The sequence below is a fragment of the Echinops telfairi genome, unplaced genomic scaffold, assembly GCF_000313985.2.
Source record: "Echinops telfairi isolate 266 unplaced genomic scaffold, ASM31398v2 ScPeMD7_7457;HRSCAF=8495, whole genome shotgun sequence".
Classification (NCBI taxonomy): Eukaryota; Metazoa; Chordata; class Mammalia; order Afrosoricida; family Tenrecidae; genus Echinops; species Echinops telfairi.
In genome coordinates, this window is record NW_022111357.1 from 420206 (window position 1) to 439550 (window position 19345).

At 46.8% G+C, this 19345-nt stretch overlaps 1 protein-coding gene across 2 annotated transcripts in view; it reads right to left on the reverse strand.

The window, feature by feature from the left end:
• Nucleotides 1–9045: 9045 nt before the first annotated feature.
• CUNH1orf50 (chromosome unknown C1orf50 homolog) overlaps nucleotides 9046–19345 on the reverse strand; it is a 12001-nt gene continuing 1701 nt past the window's right edge. Inside the window, exons 3-6 of one of the 2 annotated variants that reach the window (XR_006680912.1) lie at nucleotides 13239–13325; nucleotides 12625–12756; nucleotides 11922–12189; nucleotides 9046–9400 (exon numbers count right to left, since the gene is read on the reverse strand). Coding sequence is in view for 1 of the 2 variants with exons in the window: in XM_004705262.2 (XP_004705319.1) it covers nucleotides 12004–12189; nucleotides 12625–12756; nucleotides 13239–13325 (405 nt within the window). In the remaining variant the exon portion in view is untranslated. Of the gene's footprint in view, nucleotides 9401–11505; nucleotides 12190–12624; nucleotides 12757–13238; nucleotides 13326–19345 lie in introns of those variants that run through there. The other variant, XM_004705262.2, reaches the window with a different exon arrangement.

Consider the following 19345-nt stretch of genomic DNA (forward strand, 5'->3'; position numbering starts at 1 on the left):
GAGGAGGCTGGGTCCCCGGAGAGAGGTGAAGTGGCCTCAGGTGAAGTGGGAGGAGAACGTGTGTAGTGTGGCCGGCTGCAGAGTCTGATCTTCGACAGGCCTCGCCGGCAGTGGGGAGGTGGGGTGAAGTTTGGTAAGACTGCCTGGGGGGATGGGGGTGGGGAAGAAACCGAGGTTGGTGGGCGCTAAGAGGAAAGGCAGGGCAAGGGGCCTGCGGGCTGCCAAAGGGCCCGGCCGGGGTGCAGCGCCGATGCGCACCATCTCGGCGGAGCCGGCCTGCCAGCTAGCGGGCAATCCGGAAGAGACCCCACTCCCAGCGGGCGCCCACTCCACTTAGACACCTTTCCCTGGCCCAGCCCTCCCCCCACCCCGCCTGCCTTCTTCCCTCCAGGCCAACAGCCCCAATGACCACCTCTTCCAGGACGCTGCACCCTCAGACCGCGCTCCCTGACCCCCGCCCCACGCTGCCATGGTCCCCTGGGCTACAGGAGCCAAGGACCGGCCAGTGGCCATCGCCTTCTTCCCAGAGCCTGGTCGCTACTAGCACCCCGGAAGGCTCATCGCTCGCCCTTCCGGCCTCATGGCTTACCTGGGGACAAGGCATTGCTAGATGGGGGGTAGGGGTCTGCACTCCGCCCCCACTTCCTGTGCGGAGGAAGGGCCCAGCCTAGGCCAGGTGGTCTAGTACCAGCGCCTAGCCTCCTGCCGGACTCTTAGCTCACAATCCGGGAGGTGGGGGAGGGGCTGTGGCTCTTTCATCTAGGGCAGAGGAGCCTCAATTTCCAGGACCCCGGTCCTAGGTCTTGTAGCTGGAGGGGTGGGGGGAGGCGGAGGACTACAATCTCCATGTTGGCGTGTGGAGAAGGCTCCGCAGGTGACAGCGTGACTTGCTAGGGGCAGAGCCTGGCTTCTGGCTACGTAGTGTGTCACAGGCTGTCAAGGGATATGGGGCCCAGGCTGTGATGGAACCTTCGAATGTAAGCGCAGCGTGGGCAGGGGTTTGGTTCCCCGCTCTATCCGTGGGCTTCTATAAGAATGTCTAGACTCCTGGTCAGAGCACTCGTCGCTGCTTCCGTATTGGTTGGATGAGTTGCCCTATAAATAACTTGGCCTCAATCCTGAAGGAGAGGCTTTGTAATATGGAAGGGTGTGGTCAGGTTGTTTTAGAGATTATTCTGGCAATTAGTGTGGAGAAGGGATCTGTAATCCCTCTGGATAATGAGGAGGACGGAGGAATGACAGTAATTATTGGGCAGAGACAGAGGGCATGGGAGGAAGTGGCCAGGCTCAGGCGGAGTCATTGACTCGGAATGCCAAGGGTGAGGAAGGGGTGTGATTGTCTCTGAGGTGTGCAGACTTATATGCTGCGAAGGGAAGGCCCGTGGGGGCTTTGTATTAAATTGGACGTTCTAAGTGAAATCTCCCAGTCACTACTGAAGTGTTGGTTATGCAGCAGGCACTATTTTGTTGTTGCTGTTGTGAGGTGCCATCGAGCTGTTTCTGACCCACAGAGGCCTTCTGCACAATGGAACCCACACGGCCTGGTCCTGCACCGTCTGCACCGTCGTTCCCATCCTTGTGTCAATCCATCTCCCTGGGACCTCCCTCGTTTTCGCTGGCCCTCTAGTTCAGCAAACATGATGTCGGTCTCCAGGGACTGGTCTCTCCTAGCAACATGTCCAAAGTATGTAAGATGAAATGTCACCATCCTTGCCTCGACGGAGCATTCTGGCCACACTTCTTCCAAGACAGATCGGTTTGTCCTTTGAGCAGTCCATGGTACTTTCAATATTCTTCCCCAGCACCACCATTCAAATGCATCAGTTCTTCTCCGGTCTTCCTTATTCATTGTCCAATTTTCGTATAGATATGAGCGAGATCGAAAATACCAGGGTTTCTGTCAAGAGCACCCAAGTCCTCAAAGTAACATCCTTGCTTTTCAATATAGAGATATCTTGTGCAGCAGATTTCCCCAATCATCCTTCGATCTCTTGACTGTTGCTTCCATGAGCATTGATTATGGATCTAAGCAAGATGGTATCATCCTTGATAACTTCAACCGTTTCTCTATTTATCATAATGTTACCTAATGATCCAGTGGTGAGGATTTGGGTCTTCTTTACATTGAGTTGTAATCCATACTGAAGGCTGCAGTCTTTGATCTTCATCAGCAAGTGCTTCAAGTCCTCCTCACTTTCAGCAAGCAAGGTTGTGTCATCTGCATATCGCAGGTTGTTAATAAGCCTTCCTCCAATCCTGATGTCACTTTTTTTCCGGTCCTTTTATGATTAACTATTATTTTATTTTTTTACTTCCTCTCTTATCTTTTATTTATTATTTTAATCATTATATTAGCAGCTTATGGCAGTTACATAATCTTCTGTCAACGAGCAAAGGGGTGGAGTCTGGCCTGTTGTGCTAGTTAAGGTTTATGAACACAAGTGGGATTAATTGAAGGGCAGAGAGATAAATGGCTCAGCGAGCCTTGCCGTTCTAGTTCTCTGGTCTCTTGTTCTCTAATGGTCAGACCAGGGTACAGCTGCCATACCTAGTTCTTTGGCTCAGCTGGCAGGGCTCACTTCCTGCAAGACATCCCTGAAGAGAAGCCACATGGACTTACCCTGTTGCAGCCCTGAGTGCTGGAGAAGCTGCCTGGAGACCCCTGCCAGTGCTGAGATGCTTACACGCTTACTGATACGGCTTTCCTCCTGCATTTGGCATCATCGCATGTGTTTTGCGAGTTTGAGGAGGGCATTGTCGATGGGGTCAGACATATGGGCTAATGTCGGACTTATGGGCTTGGACTGGACTGGGTTGGGATGCTTTCTTAATGTACACTTACCTTTTATATAAAACTCTCTCTTATATACATAAGAGTTTCTGTGGATTTGTTTCTCAAGTCTACCCAGACTTAACACACTTGTCAATCAGGTCAGGTGCCTCTGTGTAGGCATTGCCTTCTCCTGAGGATTCTGGGAACTCCTGTCTTCCTCCCTGGAGGTGGGACACAGACATACTCTCTGCTTCGTCTTCCTGCTAACAAGACGCTGATCCTAGCCAGAGCAAGAGGAGCTATGTGGAGACCCACACTAGCACCGAGATGCTTCCACTGCCCCTGGATCCACAAAACTTTCCACCCACAGGCCTGTGATCTTCCTGCACTCAGCGTTATTGCATATGTTGCGTGAGTCTGAAGAGGAATTTGTAGACTGGTATCAGACACATGGGCTAATATCAGACTTATGGGCTTGATCTGAACTGGGCTGGGATGTTTTCTTAATATACAATTACTCTTTTATATAAAGCTCTTTCTTATATACATATGAGTGTCTCTGGATTTGTTTCTCTAGTCTACTTGAACTAATACAGAGCTCTTACAGTTATCATAACATTCAATCACATCAAGCAGTGTTGTACAATTTCTAGCACAATCAGTTTCAAACATTTCTTTCTTTGTGAACTCCTTGATACCAGCTCCCCTCTATCCCCCTCTCCCCATACCCAGGAACTCTTATTGGGGTTTTTTGTTTTGTTTTAGTTTTGCCATATCTTACACATTCCAATCACATTCAATTCTTTTGTTTGATCCCATCAAGTGGGGTTATCCAGTCATCCATGCTATCAACTCCCCATCCCCCCCCATTCTTCTTCATATAAGACAGCTTCTCTTGTGATTTTCTCAGCATACACTGAGTAATTATGGTGACAGGGTACAATCGTGTGTCACACCTTTACTGATTTTAGACCATGCAGTATGCCTTTGTTCTGTTTGTACAACTGCCAAGTAAAAGACTTCAATTGATAGTCCATAAATTCCTGGAACCTTGTTTGTCGCTAGTATCTTCAGTGCAGCTTGGACTTTTTTTCCATTTCATACATGCGGATAAAGTGCTGGAAGCACTTACTGCCTATGCCAGGAAATTTGGAAGACAGCTACACTTGGCCAATTCACTGAAAGAGATTCATATTTGTACCCATTCCAAAGAAAAGTGGCCCATCAGAATGCTCAAACCTAGAACAATAGCATTGACATCACATGCATGTGAATTTGCTGAAGGTCATCATCCAGCAACAGTTGCAGCGGTACAGACAGGTCCAGGCCGATTCAGAAGAGGACAAGGAATAAGGGTACCATTGCTGATGTCAGATGGATCTTGGCTCAACAAAGAATCCAGAAATACTTGTGTTTTATTGACACTGATAAGGCATTTGACTGTGTGGATCATAACAAACCACGGCTACCCTTGAGAATGGGAATTCCAGAGCCCTTCACTGTGCCCGTGGGAACTTGTCCATGGAGCCCCAGGCAGTTGTGCAACAGAACAAGGGGAGACTGCGCGATTTAAAATCAGGAAAGGTGTGCGTCAGGGTTGTGGCCTCTCAGTGTACTTATTCAATCTGTATGCTGAGCACATACTAGAGAAACATAAAGAAGAATGTCACATCAGGTTTGGAGGAATGAGTGGGTTGGGCTATGCAGATACACACAGAAGCCTCTAACTTAGGGGTTGGTCAGTTTTGCCATTCTCTGTAGGCGTGCCATCTTAGAAGCAGGAAGAGGGGGACTCCTGGGACCATCGAGAAGGAACAGCCACCAGTAGAGCTTGTGCAAGATCCGTTCCGAAGTGCTGAAGGCACCAGAGGCTGCAGCGCTGAGTGCATAGATCATGAAACTGTGAGGCAGAGTGGTGGTTGGGCTTCCTGGCCCACAGAACAAGGCAGAGGCCAAAGGACCATGTGGCCGAAAGACATGCAACTGCTGGCTGCACTGAGGTGCTGCTGTGAGCCAAAGACTATCTCCTTCCTGTTTTCTGAGCCTAGCTTCTGGCAGCCCACCAAATCCCCTAATGAATCCCTAGATCTGTAAGCACTGTCTGAGTTTGTGCAGCCATCACAACAGACTGCTGAACCCAACAGAGAAGTGCGTGCCACCGATGGAAAGGTTGGTGTCAGAATAAGGTAAAAGATGGAAGGGGAGGCTGCAACAAGTGACAATGGGGGGCTACATGCGACCTCCTCTGACTTCTCCAAAGCCACGAGGCAGAGCAGGGAAGCCTCCCTGGTCCATCCTTCTTTTACCTAGTCTGACACCAGTTGTGCCTCCCACAACCCTCTACATCTAAGCTGGGTTTGAAAATCATTGTAATGGCCACACAGAACTCAAAAAGACAGTATTTACAATGAAGGGGGTTTATTAGGGAGGGTAATAGGTTACCACAAGTCAGTTTCAGCAAACAATAAGAATATAGTCACTAGGAAATGGGTGCATAAGCAAATGTGGTGAAGAAAGCTGACGGTGCCCGGCTATCAAAAGATAGAGTGTCTGGGGTCTTAAAGGCTTGAAGATAAACAAGCAGCCATCTAGCTCAGAAGCAACAAAGCCCACAAGGAAGAAGCACACCAGCCTGTGTGATCATGAGGTGTCAATTGAATCAGGTATTGGCCAGAATAAAACCATACCCAAGGTGAATGGGGGTGGGGACATGGAGTGGAGACCTGTGGTAGTCACCTAATCTGGTGTCACTTTAAGGATTAAGAGTGTAGGGGTGGAGTCTAGGCTGTCAATTGGGAGATAGCCAATGAGACTTCTGTGTGGGCATGGCCTTCTCCAGAGAATTCTGGGAAATCTGGTACTTCCTTCTTGGAGGTAGAAGACACCTCTCTCTCTGCTCACTTCCTGGGAGACATTGCAGAAGGCAGGCCACATGGACACAACCAGACCTCAGAAGCCAGAGAAGCCACAGAGAGACCCCCCAGCGCTGAGATGTTTCCAGTGACACTGGATCCAAAGACTTTCTACTCACTGGCCTGTGATCTTCTGCATTCAGCGCCATTGCACGTGTTTCGTGGGTCCGAAGAGGACTTTATAGATTGACATTAGAAATATGGGCTAATATAGGACTATGGACTTGATCTGGACTAGGCTGGGATGTTTCCTCAATGTTTAATTGATCTTGTATATAAATCTTTCTTATACACATATGGATTTGTGTATATGATGGATTTGTTTCTTAGTCTACCCAAACACAAGACCCAATGCCCATCTGTAGACAATTGGACATCCCCTCACAGAGGGGTCACAGGGAAGAGATGAGCCAGCCAGGGTGCAATCAGTATAGCACCAATGAAACACACAACTTTCCTCTAGTGCTCCCTCCCACCCCATTATCATGACCTCGATTCTCCCTTAGTGATAGGATTAGACCAGGGCATGCACACTGCTACAGACAAGAGCCCGCAACACAGGGGATCCAGGATAGATAAACCCCTCAGGGCCAACAAGGAGAGTAGAGATACCAGGAGGATTAGGGGTGGGTGGGGGGAGAAATGAGGAATCGATCACAAGGATCAACCTAGAACGCCCTCCCAGGGGGACAAATAATGGAAAAGTGGGTGACGGGTGACGAAAAATATGGAAATAATAAACTATAAATTAGCAAGGGTCCGTGAAGGAGGGTGGGCAGGGGAAGAAATGGGGAGCTGATATCAGGGGCTCAAGTGGGAAGAGAATGCTTTGAAAATGATGGCGGCAGCATATGTGCAAATGTGCTCGACACATTGGAGGAATGTATGGATTGTGATGAGATGTAAGAGCCCGCAATAAAAGTTTTTTTTTTTTTAATTTAAAAAGAATACTGTCACTGGGTTCTCAGGCTCTCAGCCACATGGTAGCCAGATCTCTCTAGTCTATAGTCCCTCGGCCCTGTGTTCCCTTGGCCTTGGCCTCTAGAGCTAGGAAGCCAGCCCGCCTTGTCCCAGTTTCAGTCTTGGGCCCGATAGGAGAAAGTACCCCTCAGACTCGGCACAGCTCCTCTGCGTCTCCGTGCCACAGCCGCCGATCATCTGGTCGCGCTGGCCTCTGCCACTTCAGACAGAGAGAGAGCTTGCAGACGCTCTTCCAAAGTCCCAGGGATCTTCTCCTCTCTGCTATTTCCAAGGCTGCTCATCTGTATAGTCACAAAGTGCTGGCCAAGAAAACCAATCCCCTCTTCGTGTGACACACACTCTCTTTGCATAGTCCTTCCAGTCCTCGCTGGGAGTTACAGAGATAGGCATAGAAGAGCCATGACAAGAGATTGCACTCCCCCAGAGGGGCATGCGCTGACCTCGACCTCAAGCACGGGCCCTGGGCTGGGGGGCAGTTGGCTTCTCCTCTCCCTCTGGAAGCCAGAGTAGCTGGTCAGATGTGGCCTCCACGCCATTTCTTCATGGGCAGACTCCAGTAAAACAGGTCTGTGTTTGAATTCTACCCGTCACTTTCTGGATAATTATGGGCAAATGACCTTAGCTCTTTGAGCATAGATCCCTACTCTGGAAAACTATGCACCTCCGAGATCGCAGGTTGTGAAGATTAAGTAAGACCGTGGATGTGCGTGGCACATCTGTAAGAGCGCCATAAAATTACCCATCATCTTTATGTTCACACGGCCGTCAATGTGCGTGAGCGGGGACCAGTAACCTGAGGACGTGAGACGGACACAAGTTAGTTTTCTTTTCCCCCTTCTAGACCGTTAGGGCGGGAAAAGGGTGCTACAGTTTGCTGTCACCTCTACCCAGCGGACCTGAGCAGAGGCAACATGGTGGATCACTGAAGCAACGTCAGGCTCCTATTCTGGAAAAGACCGTGTCGGCCTTCTTGCTGCTTTGTTGGGTGGATTTCTACCATCGGTCAGTGAAAGCCAGAAACCTCAAAGCATTGTCTGGAGTTCTTTTCTCCCACAAACGTCATGATGCTAACTGGACGAGAGAGCTATTATCCCTTCAAAGTGCCCAATTTCATCAAGTACAAGATGCCATCGGCTATAAGACACAATCATTTTGTGTCTCTCATCATGCTGCCAATGAATCAAAAGACACGTGGAAACAATTAGTCCAATAGACTAACGGACCTTATAAATATCAGAACTAGCTGGTGCCCAGCTACCGCGACCAACTGCTCAGAAAAGGGTCATATGCGAAGGTTCTGGATAGAGTGGGAGAAAGCTATGGGACAAAACTGAAAATCATAGAGACCAGGCTTACTGGTCAGAGACTGGTGGGCCCACTCAAACGACGGGCTTGTCGTCACCCTTCAGGTCTGGAAATGAACTCGCCCTGTTAGAATAACCATTTAAGACCAAGGGGGTAGCGTTTACCCAGGCACAAAGTCCAGAGGGCTAGGGAAGGTGGAGGAATAGACCCAGGAAACACGAGTGGGCAGTTATGGGACAACACGGGGGCTGCACTGGATGAGTTGAAATGGGTATGAACTTTGGATCTGCTGTGTAAACCTTCACCTCATTCACATCTAAATGTTTTTAAAAGTTTCCAACTGACCTATGACAGACCAGTGACCCTTTCTGTGACATTAATATGAGGTCCTCTCTCAACTATCAGAATAGCGTCGGGGGTCTTCAAGGCTTGTTTCCAAAGCAGCCATCTAGTGAGATGTCGAGACCCACATGGAAGAAGCACATCAACATCCATGATGCAAGGATTGTAAGCGCTAGCATCCAAATCCGAAGGCGGGCATAGTACGAGAGCTTACAGTGGGAGCTCTGTTGTGCCGATGGCTGGGAATGACAGTGGAAGCCCAAAACACATCTGCAGGGGCTGCACAGGGAATAAGCCTCCAGGGATTTCCCTCTAGCCATAACTGAGGGGCGGGAATAACCTGGTGATCAGACAGAGTAGTGGAGAGATAACTGGAGTCAATTAAAACCATCAGTCTGACGTGACCGGCTAAAACCTTGTTACTTGATACTTTGGGCTTGATCTGGTTTTTAGTATTTTATGGTTGTTTTTTTTTTATATTGGGGTTTAGCTGGTTTTTGTCATTGTTGGTAACCTTCTTGACTCTGTTAAGAGTTTTTCAGTTTGCCAGTGTATGAAATCCTGAAGTGAATCTATAGAAATAGCTAGAATAAGAGTTCCTGGTGGGTACAGCTGGGGGATGGGGAGCGTAAGAGGGAACTGACATCAAGGAGTTCAAGAATGAAAAAATGTTTGAAACTGTGATTTTGGTAGCAATAGTTCAACACTTTGCTGATTGAGCTATGGTATGGTGTGATGTCTGAATTAGCTCCTAATAAAATGGCTTGGAAAATAAAAGTAGAACAAGATATATATTGAATTATTGGATGGACGGATGTTTGGGTGAATGAAAAGTGGTTGGAAAATGGTTATACGAAATCTCTGGATCCTAGTCCCCAGAGATGTTCACTCCGAAATCACCTCACAGGGGCACAAAATAAGCTTAGATGTCGTAATTTGCTTAACGACGGACAGTGGCGCCTCCTGGTGGCCAGTGCAGGGAGCACACCCTGTGGAAGAGCGTTTCATTTGAATCAACTCCACAGGTTAGGAACGGTGCAATGGTGTTAGGGGGGTTGGCATTTTTCAGAAGATTGAGCTGATGACCCTGCAGAAGGGAAGAAAGAATGCAGGGGCACCAATCAGGAGCTTACTTAATCAACGGAAACTAAGCCTATGACTTCAGCCCCAACATGCCTAACCATTCAGAGCTTTTTCACAGGGGCTTTCTCAGTTTAGCAATGTGGCAAACACATTCTAAGATCTGTTCAATGGTCCAATCATCCTGCCCTTGCGTAATACTGTTACCTGGAAGTAGCTCAAGGTTTCCTGGAGCCTCTCCACTCTGCAGTTCTTGTTGCACTCACAAAAAAGAGTTCAGGAAAGGGATCAAATCCAGACCAGTCAGAGAAAAAGGATGAAAGGAAAGGGCAAGTTTATTGAAGGGGGAAAGCCCAAAGGGCTTAGCTAGTCTGTAAGGCCGGTAGACTGTATTCTAATGGTGGACCTCCCACCACTGGCTGGTTCTCTGTAGTGTACCTCCTGTTTCCAGGTATGTGCATCCCAGAACCCAGAACCTTCTTTCTTCCTCCCCCCAGCCTTTTCCAGGTATCTTCCATGGATGAGGAAATGTGCCTTGTCTGCCCTTCCCCTTCCTTGGTGCTGGAAAAGTATGTGGGGGGCAGGTCTCCCACTCTCTCCCGCCTGCCAGATTCCTGCCATCATCCCCTCTCCTCCCTTTGCCCACTTCTGACTAACAATAGCTCCTCCCTCAAGTGAGAACTGACCTACTGACTTGCTTCTCATAGAATGGGGCTGATCGGATGGCATGCCGTGTCCATGATTGTGCCTTTTAGCCCTCTCCCTTGTTGACTTTGGTGATGAAAGGAAGTTACCAGGTGGGGGCCAATATATTATACACGGGCAAGGAACAAGCACAGCCTCTGCCTAATGGCAAATGGAGTCCCTCGGGCCAACCCTTGAGGAAATGAAACCCTACAACACCATAAGTTTGGAAGTAGGTCCTTCCCCACAGTCTTCAACGACAGCAAGAAAAGCAGAGTACGCTTGCAGAGAGAGCCTGTGGGCTCTTCGCTGGGGAAGTTGGACTCACGGACCCACAGAAGTGAAGCTGAGTGTCTGTGGGCTGAGGCTTCCTGGAGAGGGGGGGGCGGGGGTGCCTCTGGGCGCTTAATTCAGGGAGCTGGGTTTTCTGACCCACAGAGTTTAAGCTGATTATCTTCAAGTTGAGGTTTATAGCGGAGTGGGATGCCCTTTGGCAGGGGGGGATTTACTAGCAGACTTGACAGAACTTTGCAATAGCTCTTGATCAACTCAACCCAGAGCATTTCTCATGTGCATCATGACTCGTTAACTTCCTAAACCCATCCATCGTGAACTTTTGCCTGTGAGTTCTGTGTAGCTATTACCATGAGTATTCGAAGCTGGAGATCCAGTAGAGAAGTAAAACAGAACGTAATTACTTAAGACGACACACTAGGCCTTAACAAATCATTTACAATCCATGGAGGGCAGATTACAAGGAAAGGCCATCAACACAAGAGGGAGATTAGTACAAACTTCTATCCCTAGAAAGGAAGAGGGTAATTGGGCTCATTCCCTTCAAGCATCTCTTGAGAGACACACGGCACTGAAGAAAGCATGGCATGCTGGGCTGCTAACCATTGGCACATTCCTGCTGAAGAGGGAAATGAGGTAGGTCCCTGTCAGAATGAGACTTACTAAGCAAAAAGACCTGTTAAGACCCTGAGCCAGGGAGGCCAAAATGAGTTTTAATGACAGTTAACTCATCAACAGATGAGAGGTTTTTCTCATTTCTCACTCTCCCTGCCTTAGGATCTCTTCCACAGTCTTTCAAAGCTGCCATTTCAATGGCCGCCTTTCACTGAGCCCGGCTCTCCAGGGGCTTCATACAATAGTCAGTGGCTCTAAAATTCAACTGCCAAATTGACCCCACCCTAAGCCCCTGCTTTTGCTGCCACCTTGGATTCTCCAGTCACTCAAGCTGGACCCAAGGGACAAGCAACCCCCCCTAACCCTTCCCTAGTTCAGCGGTGTGCCCCCTCCACTCCCAACCTTCCTGTTCTCAAACTCAACTCCCCACCCTGGAGTCGATGCGGATTCACAGTGACCCTATAGGACAGGTAGAACTGTCCCTGTGGGTTTGTGAGACGGTAACTCTTTACAAGATTAGAAAGCCCCACCTTTCTCCCATGGAGCAGCTAGTGGTTTTGAACTGCTGACCTTGTGGTTAGCAGCCCAACACGTAACAACTACAGCACCATGTTATACAGACAGCTGTCAAATAAGCACAGTCCCAGTCTTCAACACTTCTAGCCACAAAGAGACTGCAATGGTCCTCTCTGGAAAATAAAAGACTCCATCTTTTTGTGGGAAGAATGCACTTCTTTCTTCAAGGTTCTGATTTAAGGGATGGACAGAAGGTGCTGAAGGAGGGAGAAAGGACAATGGCCAATACCCTGAAACCAATGGATGGAATGGCTGGGAGGATCCCAAAACACAGCAAGGCAATTCATTACCATCCCAGCTAACAGCAGGAATGACAGCATTTACAGGAACACAGTCTCCTTCCGAGTTCCGTGACTCACCTTCATCCCTTCAATTCTCTGCCAAAGCAGAGATGGGGGGGCAACAAGAAGGCAGTCCATCCCTTGCCCTGAGAGGTCCCACTCAATGAGTCAGTCCCTGCAAACTGGGGTCAGTGCACGGAGGCAGGGCCATTGGTTGGCCTAACAAGTTGTCCATCATGCCGATCTTAGCATCTTGCTTCTCAATGTCCTCAAACGGAGTCCAGGACAAGTCATGCTGTAGCTTGTAGGCACCAAGGAAGTCGTGTGGACAACTTGTCCCCCATTCCTAGAGAAGGCAAAAAAGTCAGGGCTGATCAGGGTGGGATGGGAATAACCAGCCCGTTTCTTACCACACCTTTCACTCAGGGCAGGCTGGTCAGGATTGGGCGAGCACAGCTGTTAAGTTTCACATCAGATTGCTCTTACCAGAAATCAGGTACCGTCCTTAATAGAATCGCTGCGCAATAATTTAAGCGCATCAGTTGCTAATCTAAAGGTTGCAAATCAAACCTATTCTGTCACTCTGCAGAAGCAAGTCCTGGTGAATTGCTTCCAGAAAGATTACAGCCAAGGAAACCTGTCACACATGAGGTTGCCAGGAGTCCTATCTGGATTCACACCAGCCCCAATATTCTAGAAAATTAACCCCCCTGCCTACATTTTCATAAACACAAGCCAAGAGCTCTCAAAGGGTTTTTGAGTCAAGAATAAATGCTCCTACCTTTGGAGAAATGATGGAAAAATACTGTTGACCACTCTCTCGTCTATAAAGGTAGTAAATGTTGCCCGGTTTTTTCACAATATTACAAGCGATGTGGTGCAAGTCGGCATCCCGGTGAGCATCTTCGAGGATCTAAGAATCATGGAGATGCGGCCAATCAGGCAGTGGAGGTGGCAGGTACTCAGCATCAGCGATCATCCCAACTGAACTCTGGAACTGCTCGCTGCTTGGGCTCTTGCTCTATCCCCCAGAGCAACGAGCCACTACTGGAGCCCAGATGATTCTCAAGAAACAAAGCTTGCACTTCGCAGCAGGATGCAAACTTGTGTTTATAGTAGTATACTATAATGCTAGCCATTACTGGCTTTTTAATTTTTCACATTTTTCTATAGTGAGTACATTTCTTATGTAACTGAAAGCATCTCCCCCCTTTTGAAATGCGGTTATTTCTGAACTCTCTCCCCATGGGGAACAAAACATACTTAACCCCTTCTTCTCAGGCTTTTCACTCTACACCTCTACTAGCAGGTAATGACAAGTTACAATGCTTATACAACAGTTCAGCCTGCGAGCTAAGTAAAGGCTCTAAGAACCTTCCTGAAGTCATCGTTTACCTTCCTGGCTTGTTCTTGCAGATGCTGGATTTGCTCAGCTATGACGGTTAGCTTATTGGTGGCATTTGCTCGGATGAATTCGTCAGCCTGCAAGAGAAAGGAGCCCTCACTGTGGCTGAAAAAGGATGTTCTCATTTAGCGTGTCCTATGAACCTCCATGCATCCCAGGCCTACCTCAAATAGCACCACTTACAAAAGCTTAACCTGATATCTCCCCACACTACAGACGAGAGGGCTCCTTCCCTATTTCCCGTAGCTGTCCACCCTCTTTTTCATTCAATAACCTAGACCAGGGGTAGGGAACACCAGGCCCGTGGGCCCCATAAGGGCTACGACATCATCAATACCAGTAAACATCACATGCCTCAAAGAGAAGCCATTCCGGCCATCACACACCAAACTACTGCCATCCAATCAATTCCGACTTACCGGTGACCCAAGAGAACAGGCCAGCACAGCCCCTGTGGGTTTCCTAAACTAACTCTCTATGGGAGCCCCATATTTTTCCTCCAGGAGCGGCTAGTGCTTTTGAACAGCTGACCTTGCAGTTAGCAGCCCAATGTATAACCAAATATAGCAAGCTACTTTTTAAGTTGATAATTATGTAGAGCCTAAGAATGAGGTTATAAATACCCAAATGCCTCTGGGCAGAAAAAAGCCTCCCGGTCCCTGCTCTAGACACACTGAACTTCAGGGCCCACTATCCCCAGGTTTGTTTACTAGCAAACACTTGACTATGTGCTCATGTGCTCTCTCCTCTGGCTCATTCTTCCCTTGCTCTTGGCCTCACTCACACTATTCATTCTTCAGGTCTTCATTTATTTCCTCCTGTTTACGCACTTCTGAGATCAGGGATGACTCTACACAATAAAAATTTAATTGATAATTGCACTATGGTTTTTTCTCATCTGCCCATGTATGAACCCAGTTATAAAAAGTACTGGTTAAGAGCATGCACACTGCTACAGACATGAGCCCGCAACACAGGGAACCCAGTATAGATAAACCCCTCAGGGCCAACAATGAGAATAGAGATACCAGGAGGATTAGGGGAAAGTGGGGGGACAAAGGGGGAATCAATCACAGGGATCAACTAGAACCCCCTCCCAGGGGGACCAACAGCAGAAAAGTAGGTGAGAGGCAATGGAGGACGATGTAAGATATGAAAATAATAATCTATAACTCATCAAGGGTTTGTGAGGGAGGGTGGGCGGGGGAGGGAGGAGGAAGAAATGGGGAGTTGATATCAGGGGCTCAAGTGGGAAGAGAATGCTTTGAAAATGATGATGGTGCCATATGTGCTTGACACACTGGATGAATGTATGGATTGTGATAAGAGATGTAAGAGCCCCCAATAAAAGTTTTTTTTTAAAGTACCGGTTAATTTGATATTATCTCAGCTGAATTATTTACAGCACTTCGAGTTAGAATTTGTCTGTATCCATGTTTCTTTAGAGTGTATTTATGAAATGAACTATTATACAAATCTGCAACAAAGTTACAATGTTCACAGAACACCATCATTTACCAGGAGACAGTGCAATGGAGGCAATGGAAACTGCTCAACAGCCCATCCAGAAATTCAGAAAGCCAGGCGACTGGGGCAACCAAGACATGTGTGGGGAAGGATTGATCACTCAGGCAGCTGAAATCTGTCAAAAACTGCCAGCTTACTCTGCAGAAAAGCTGACTAACTTCCAGTAGTACACAATGAAGGAAAAAACCCAAAGAGGTTAAACTTGAACATGAACTAGGGACTATTAAGAGAATTTGCTGGTTAAAGGAACTCAAGGTCAAAGGTTGGCAGGGTCAGAATGGCCAAGGTCATCAGGCATGAACCCATGTTGTGAGTGAACAGAATCTCCACAAGTGAACAGAGTCAATCACTTATTCATTTCAAAGATAAACGAAGCATCAGCTTGGCCCTAGACACGCTGGCCTTCATCAACCGAGTGCACCTGGCTATTAAAACTAACAAGCAAGCCAGGTAGCAATTGTACAATACAACTTGATGTGATTGAACTATGGAATGATATATCTGTGTTAGCTCCCAATAAATTGGCTTTGGGGGAAAAAAAGGCAAAATAACTGCAATCATGTATCTTATTTAACCCAATAAAAAATAGTGCTATTTCCACATGTAATCAACACAAAGGGTTACTGTTAGGATGCTTTACATTTCACATCAAGTTTGAAACCCTGTAAATATTTTATATTTAGAGTATGTCTCAATTTGGACACAAAATTTTTATCCAAAATACTTGATCTATATTGAGACTTTGTAAAACTTACAGTTCAAAAAGTTAGCTCAATACTCAAAGTGTTCTAAATACTTTAGTTTCCCATTATTGATGAATCCATTATCAAATGTTTAATTTAAATTAAAGGAAATAAGACTAAAAAATCCATTCCTGACACCAGCCACACATCCCAATGCTCAATCGTCACACATTGCTACCATATTAGCATGCAGCTCAGAAACACCGAAATATGGGTCATTAAAAGTAGTATGACAGGTACTCAGTTCAATGATGCACTATGATGGAGAAAAAAGAACCAGTTGGAAGGCAGGCGCAGCTTAAAAACAACCAAGTAACTGGTTCTAACAAAGGGGATAGTGAGGACGGCAGGAATGGGAATGGAAGCCAAGCAGGCCTGCCTCACGGAGGGTGTCACACTTGACGTCAGGGTGAGTAACAGGGAGGAGGAGGAGGGAATGCTAGCAAAGGGCTACCCAAAAGGCTGGCAGTTTGAACCTACTGGCTGTTCTGCAGAAGAAACACGTGGCAGCCTGCTTCCATATAGATTAAAGCCTAGGATACCTGATGGGGCTACTCTGTTCTACTCTGTCTTGTAAAATCAGGATGAGTCAGCACGGATTGGTTTTTGGTCAGCCACAGAAAAAGCTGGAGCAAGAAGCTTCCAAGTATTTCACAGGCCGATGCAGCTAGACAGTAATCATCAAGTGGCCACCGAGGAAACTCAACTCATGGTGACCCTAGGTGATTCAAAGTGTCACAGAGCCCCACAGTGTCCTCAATGGCTCTGAAGAGGACTTGAACCTGAACCTCCAACTTCTGGTGACATTTAACAATCTGCACCACCCAAGGACTCTGAAGAATAATTAGGGAGAAGGGGAATGTATGTAATTTTAGGATGAGACTCAGAAAGATGAAGTAAATTGGCAGAGATTTCAAAGCTACTAAATAGCAGTTGAGAGATGTGAATGTCAATCAGATTCCAAAATTCTTAACTAGGCCTGTGGTAATCATTTCTTTTGTAAGAATTAATACAAATTTGTCCAAAGGAGTTGGAGATTGAAGAAGTACCAGATGTCCAACTCCTCTAAGATGCCAGTCTGCTCCATTTCCTCCCCTCACTCCTCCCTTGAACTCATGTTTCTGGGTTCTGTGAATCGCTGCAGTGTCCCACAGAAACTCATGGAAGTATGAGGAAATGTCTCACGTGGTAGCAGGTGCTGTTCAGTCCAAAATCCAAAGGTGGGGCAGGGGTAAGCCAGATGCTGGGGCCAAATGACCCACTCCACTCCCGGCTCTTGCCAATGATGTGATTATACCCCCGCTTCTCAGAGGTCTCATTTTATATGCAGCAGGATGACACTGCAGGGAATCCCGGTCATAATTACTTACAGGTGAGTCCTATCAGTATCTCTCCCCCACCTTCCTACAGGGACAGATCGTCTGGTGGGAGTTATACTGAGTATCAATGGTGTAATCAAATTAACATATAACCAATCCTTCACTCACAGATATTAATCTATTCTCCACCCCTGTGCTGTAGCTTCTCTATAGACACATGACCTGGGGCCTCTGGCAGGGTATTTCCAGTAGGCATTGGACTCCTACTAATCTTCATCAGCCAAGCTTTTTCCCTGGCCACTCGGAGGCAGCTTTTCTCCACTCAGCTGTAGCATATCATTCTTGACATCCATTACAAGTAACAAGAGCCAAGATAACCAAGCATTTAGCAAAGAGAGTAGCCCGATTCACCACCTCTACTAAATCAGATTTTTTTTTTTTTAAATCTAAATCAGATTTGAATCCTAACCTACTCCTGGTCCATAGTAGACAATGCCCTCCAAAAACAGGACTATCACTACAGGCACAAGAAGTCCAGAATTATATCACATAAGGGATTATGACTGGAAAGGCCATATTGAGTATAACTCAAGGCCTCCCGAGCTTTCGGAACGCACCTAAAACCCATTGCCATCAAGTCAACGGACTCAAAGTGACGCTGTACCAGCGGTTCTCAACCTGTGGGTCGTGATCCCTTTGGGGGTCAAACGACCCTTTCACAGGGGTCGCCCAATTCATAACAGTAGCAAAATTAGTTATGAAGTAGCAACGAAAATAATTTTATGGTTGAGGGGGTCACCACAACCTGAGGAGCTGTATTAAAGGGTCACAGCATTAGGCGGGTTGAGAACCACTGCTCTATATGCAGAGTAGCTGACTGTGGAGCACTGGCAGGTTTGAACTGCTGACCTTTGGGCGCTTTAACCACTACGTCACCTTCATGGCCATTCACAGAGATTAAACTGCTTAATTCAATTTGGTTTCTCTCTAGAGTGTTAGTCTTCAGCTTTTCAAAAACTGAGGATTCTATTAGAGAAATGAAGACACTTCAATACTGCATTGTCTGTATTTCACTAGACTCTAGGCTAAAAAGAGTCCTGGGGGTGCCTGTCAGGTAAGTGTTGGACTGCAGTGTTAGTGGTTCAAGCCCACCAGTCACTCCTTGGGAGAAAGATAAAGCTATCTGCTTCCACAAAGATTAATGGTCTTGGGAACCCAAAAGGGGCACTATTAATTAGAATCAACTCGGTGGCAGTGGGCTATAGGCTGAAAGCCACAATCTGTGTCCTTTATTTCTTTGGCTCAGACCACTGCAATAAACATGACTCGGTAGCACAGACAGAAAGTGTCCGGATGGTCCTAGAGGCTGACCCTGGAGGTCTCCTTCCCTACACAAGCAATTTGGCCAAACAGACGTGACAATCTCATAATCCAACCAAGTTTTACTTTGCTCCCTACCTCCTCTTTAGAACAGAGAAAGCATGTTTAAGTCAAGGGGGATCGCCTAAGTATTTCAACTTTTCTTCATTAAAACACAGAAAACTAAAATATAGACATGTAAATGTGAGGGAATTTGAGAGGATTCATTTTATTATTAAATATTTTGAGCAAAATTAAGACCTTTGACTATAATGAAGGCCAAATCGGATCTTGTGTGCAATGATAAGGGGGTGTTATAAGTTTTAAAGCAGCAGGATACTATTTCCATACCTATTAATCCATCTCACTACCATCGAGTCTACTCTGATTCCCAGAGGCCTTATCTAGGATTTTCAACGCTATAATGATTTAAAGAACCTCAATGGCTGGTGGTTTTGAATTGCTAACCTTGCAAGTAGCAGTCCACCGCTTGCTTGATAGGGCTACGAGGGCTTCTTGTGCCCAGTAAAAAACCACTGCCATTATGTCAATCTGACAATGAAGTAACCCTACCTGACAGAACAGAACTGCCTCTTTGAGTTTCGAAGGCTGTAAGTCTTTATAGGAGCAGAAAGCTTCATCTTTCTCCTGCGGAGCAGCTGATAGGTTCAAACTGCTGACCTTGTGGTTTGCAGCCAGTGTGCAACTTAGGTATAACACCACCGAGGTTCCTGGTGCCTATTAAACGGGGTCTTAAAATAATAATAAGATAAAAGGAATTCAACATCTGGAAGTCTTGGTAAAACTATAAGGGATTTGGTTTTTCATTGAATAATGCCAGAGCTTTAGATCTCGGGGCTTAGTTCATTTAACAGGTTAAAAAAAAAAAAAGCCTAAAATCACATTGCACATGATAGTATCAAAACTCAGGTATCCAAACAACCATGCCTTTTCTATTTCACATTTCCTCCTTATTGCACTCCTCTGGGTAGCCAGTGTGTAAGCATGAACCTTAATAATACTGTGTGCCTCGGGGAGGAGACAAGCCAGTCAGGGTGTGATGTAGCAACGATAAATCATACAACTTTCCTCTAGTTCCTAAATGCTTCCTCCCCGCTCCCACTATCATGACACGAATTCTACCTTGCA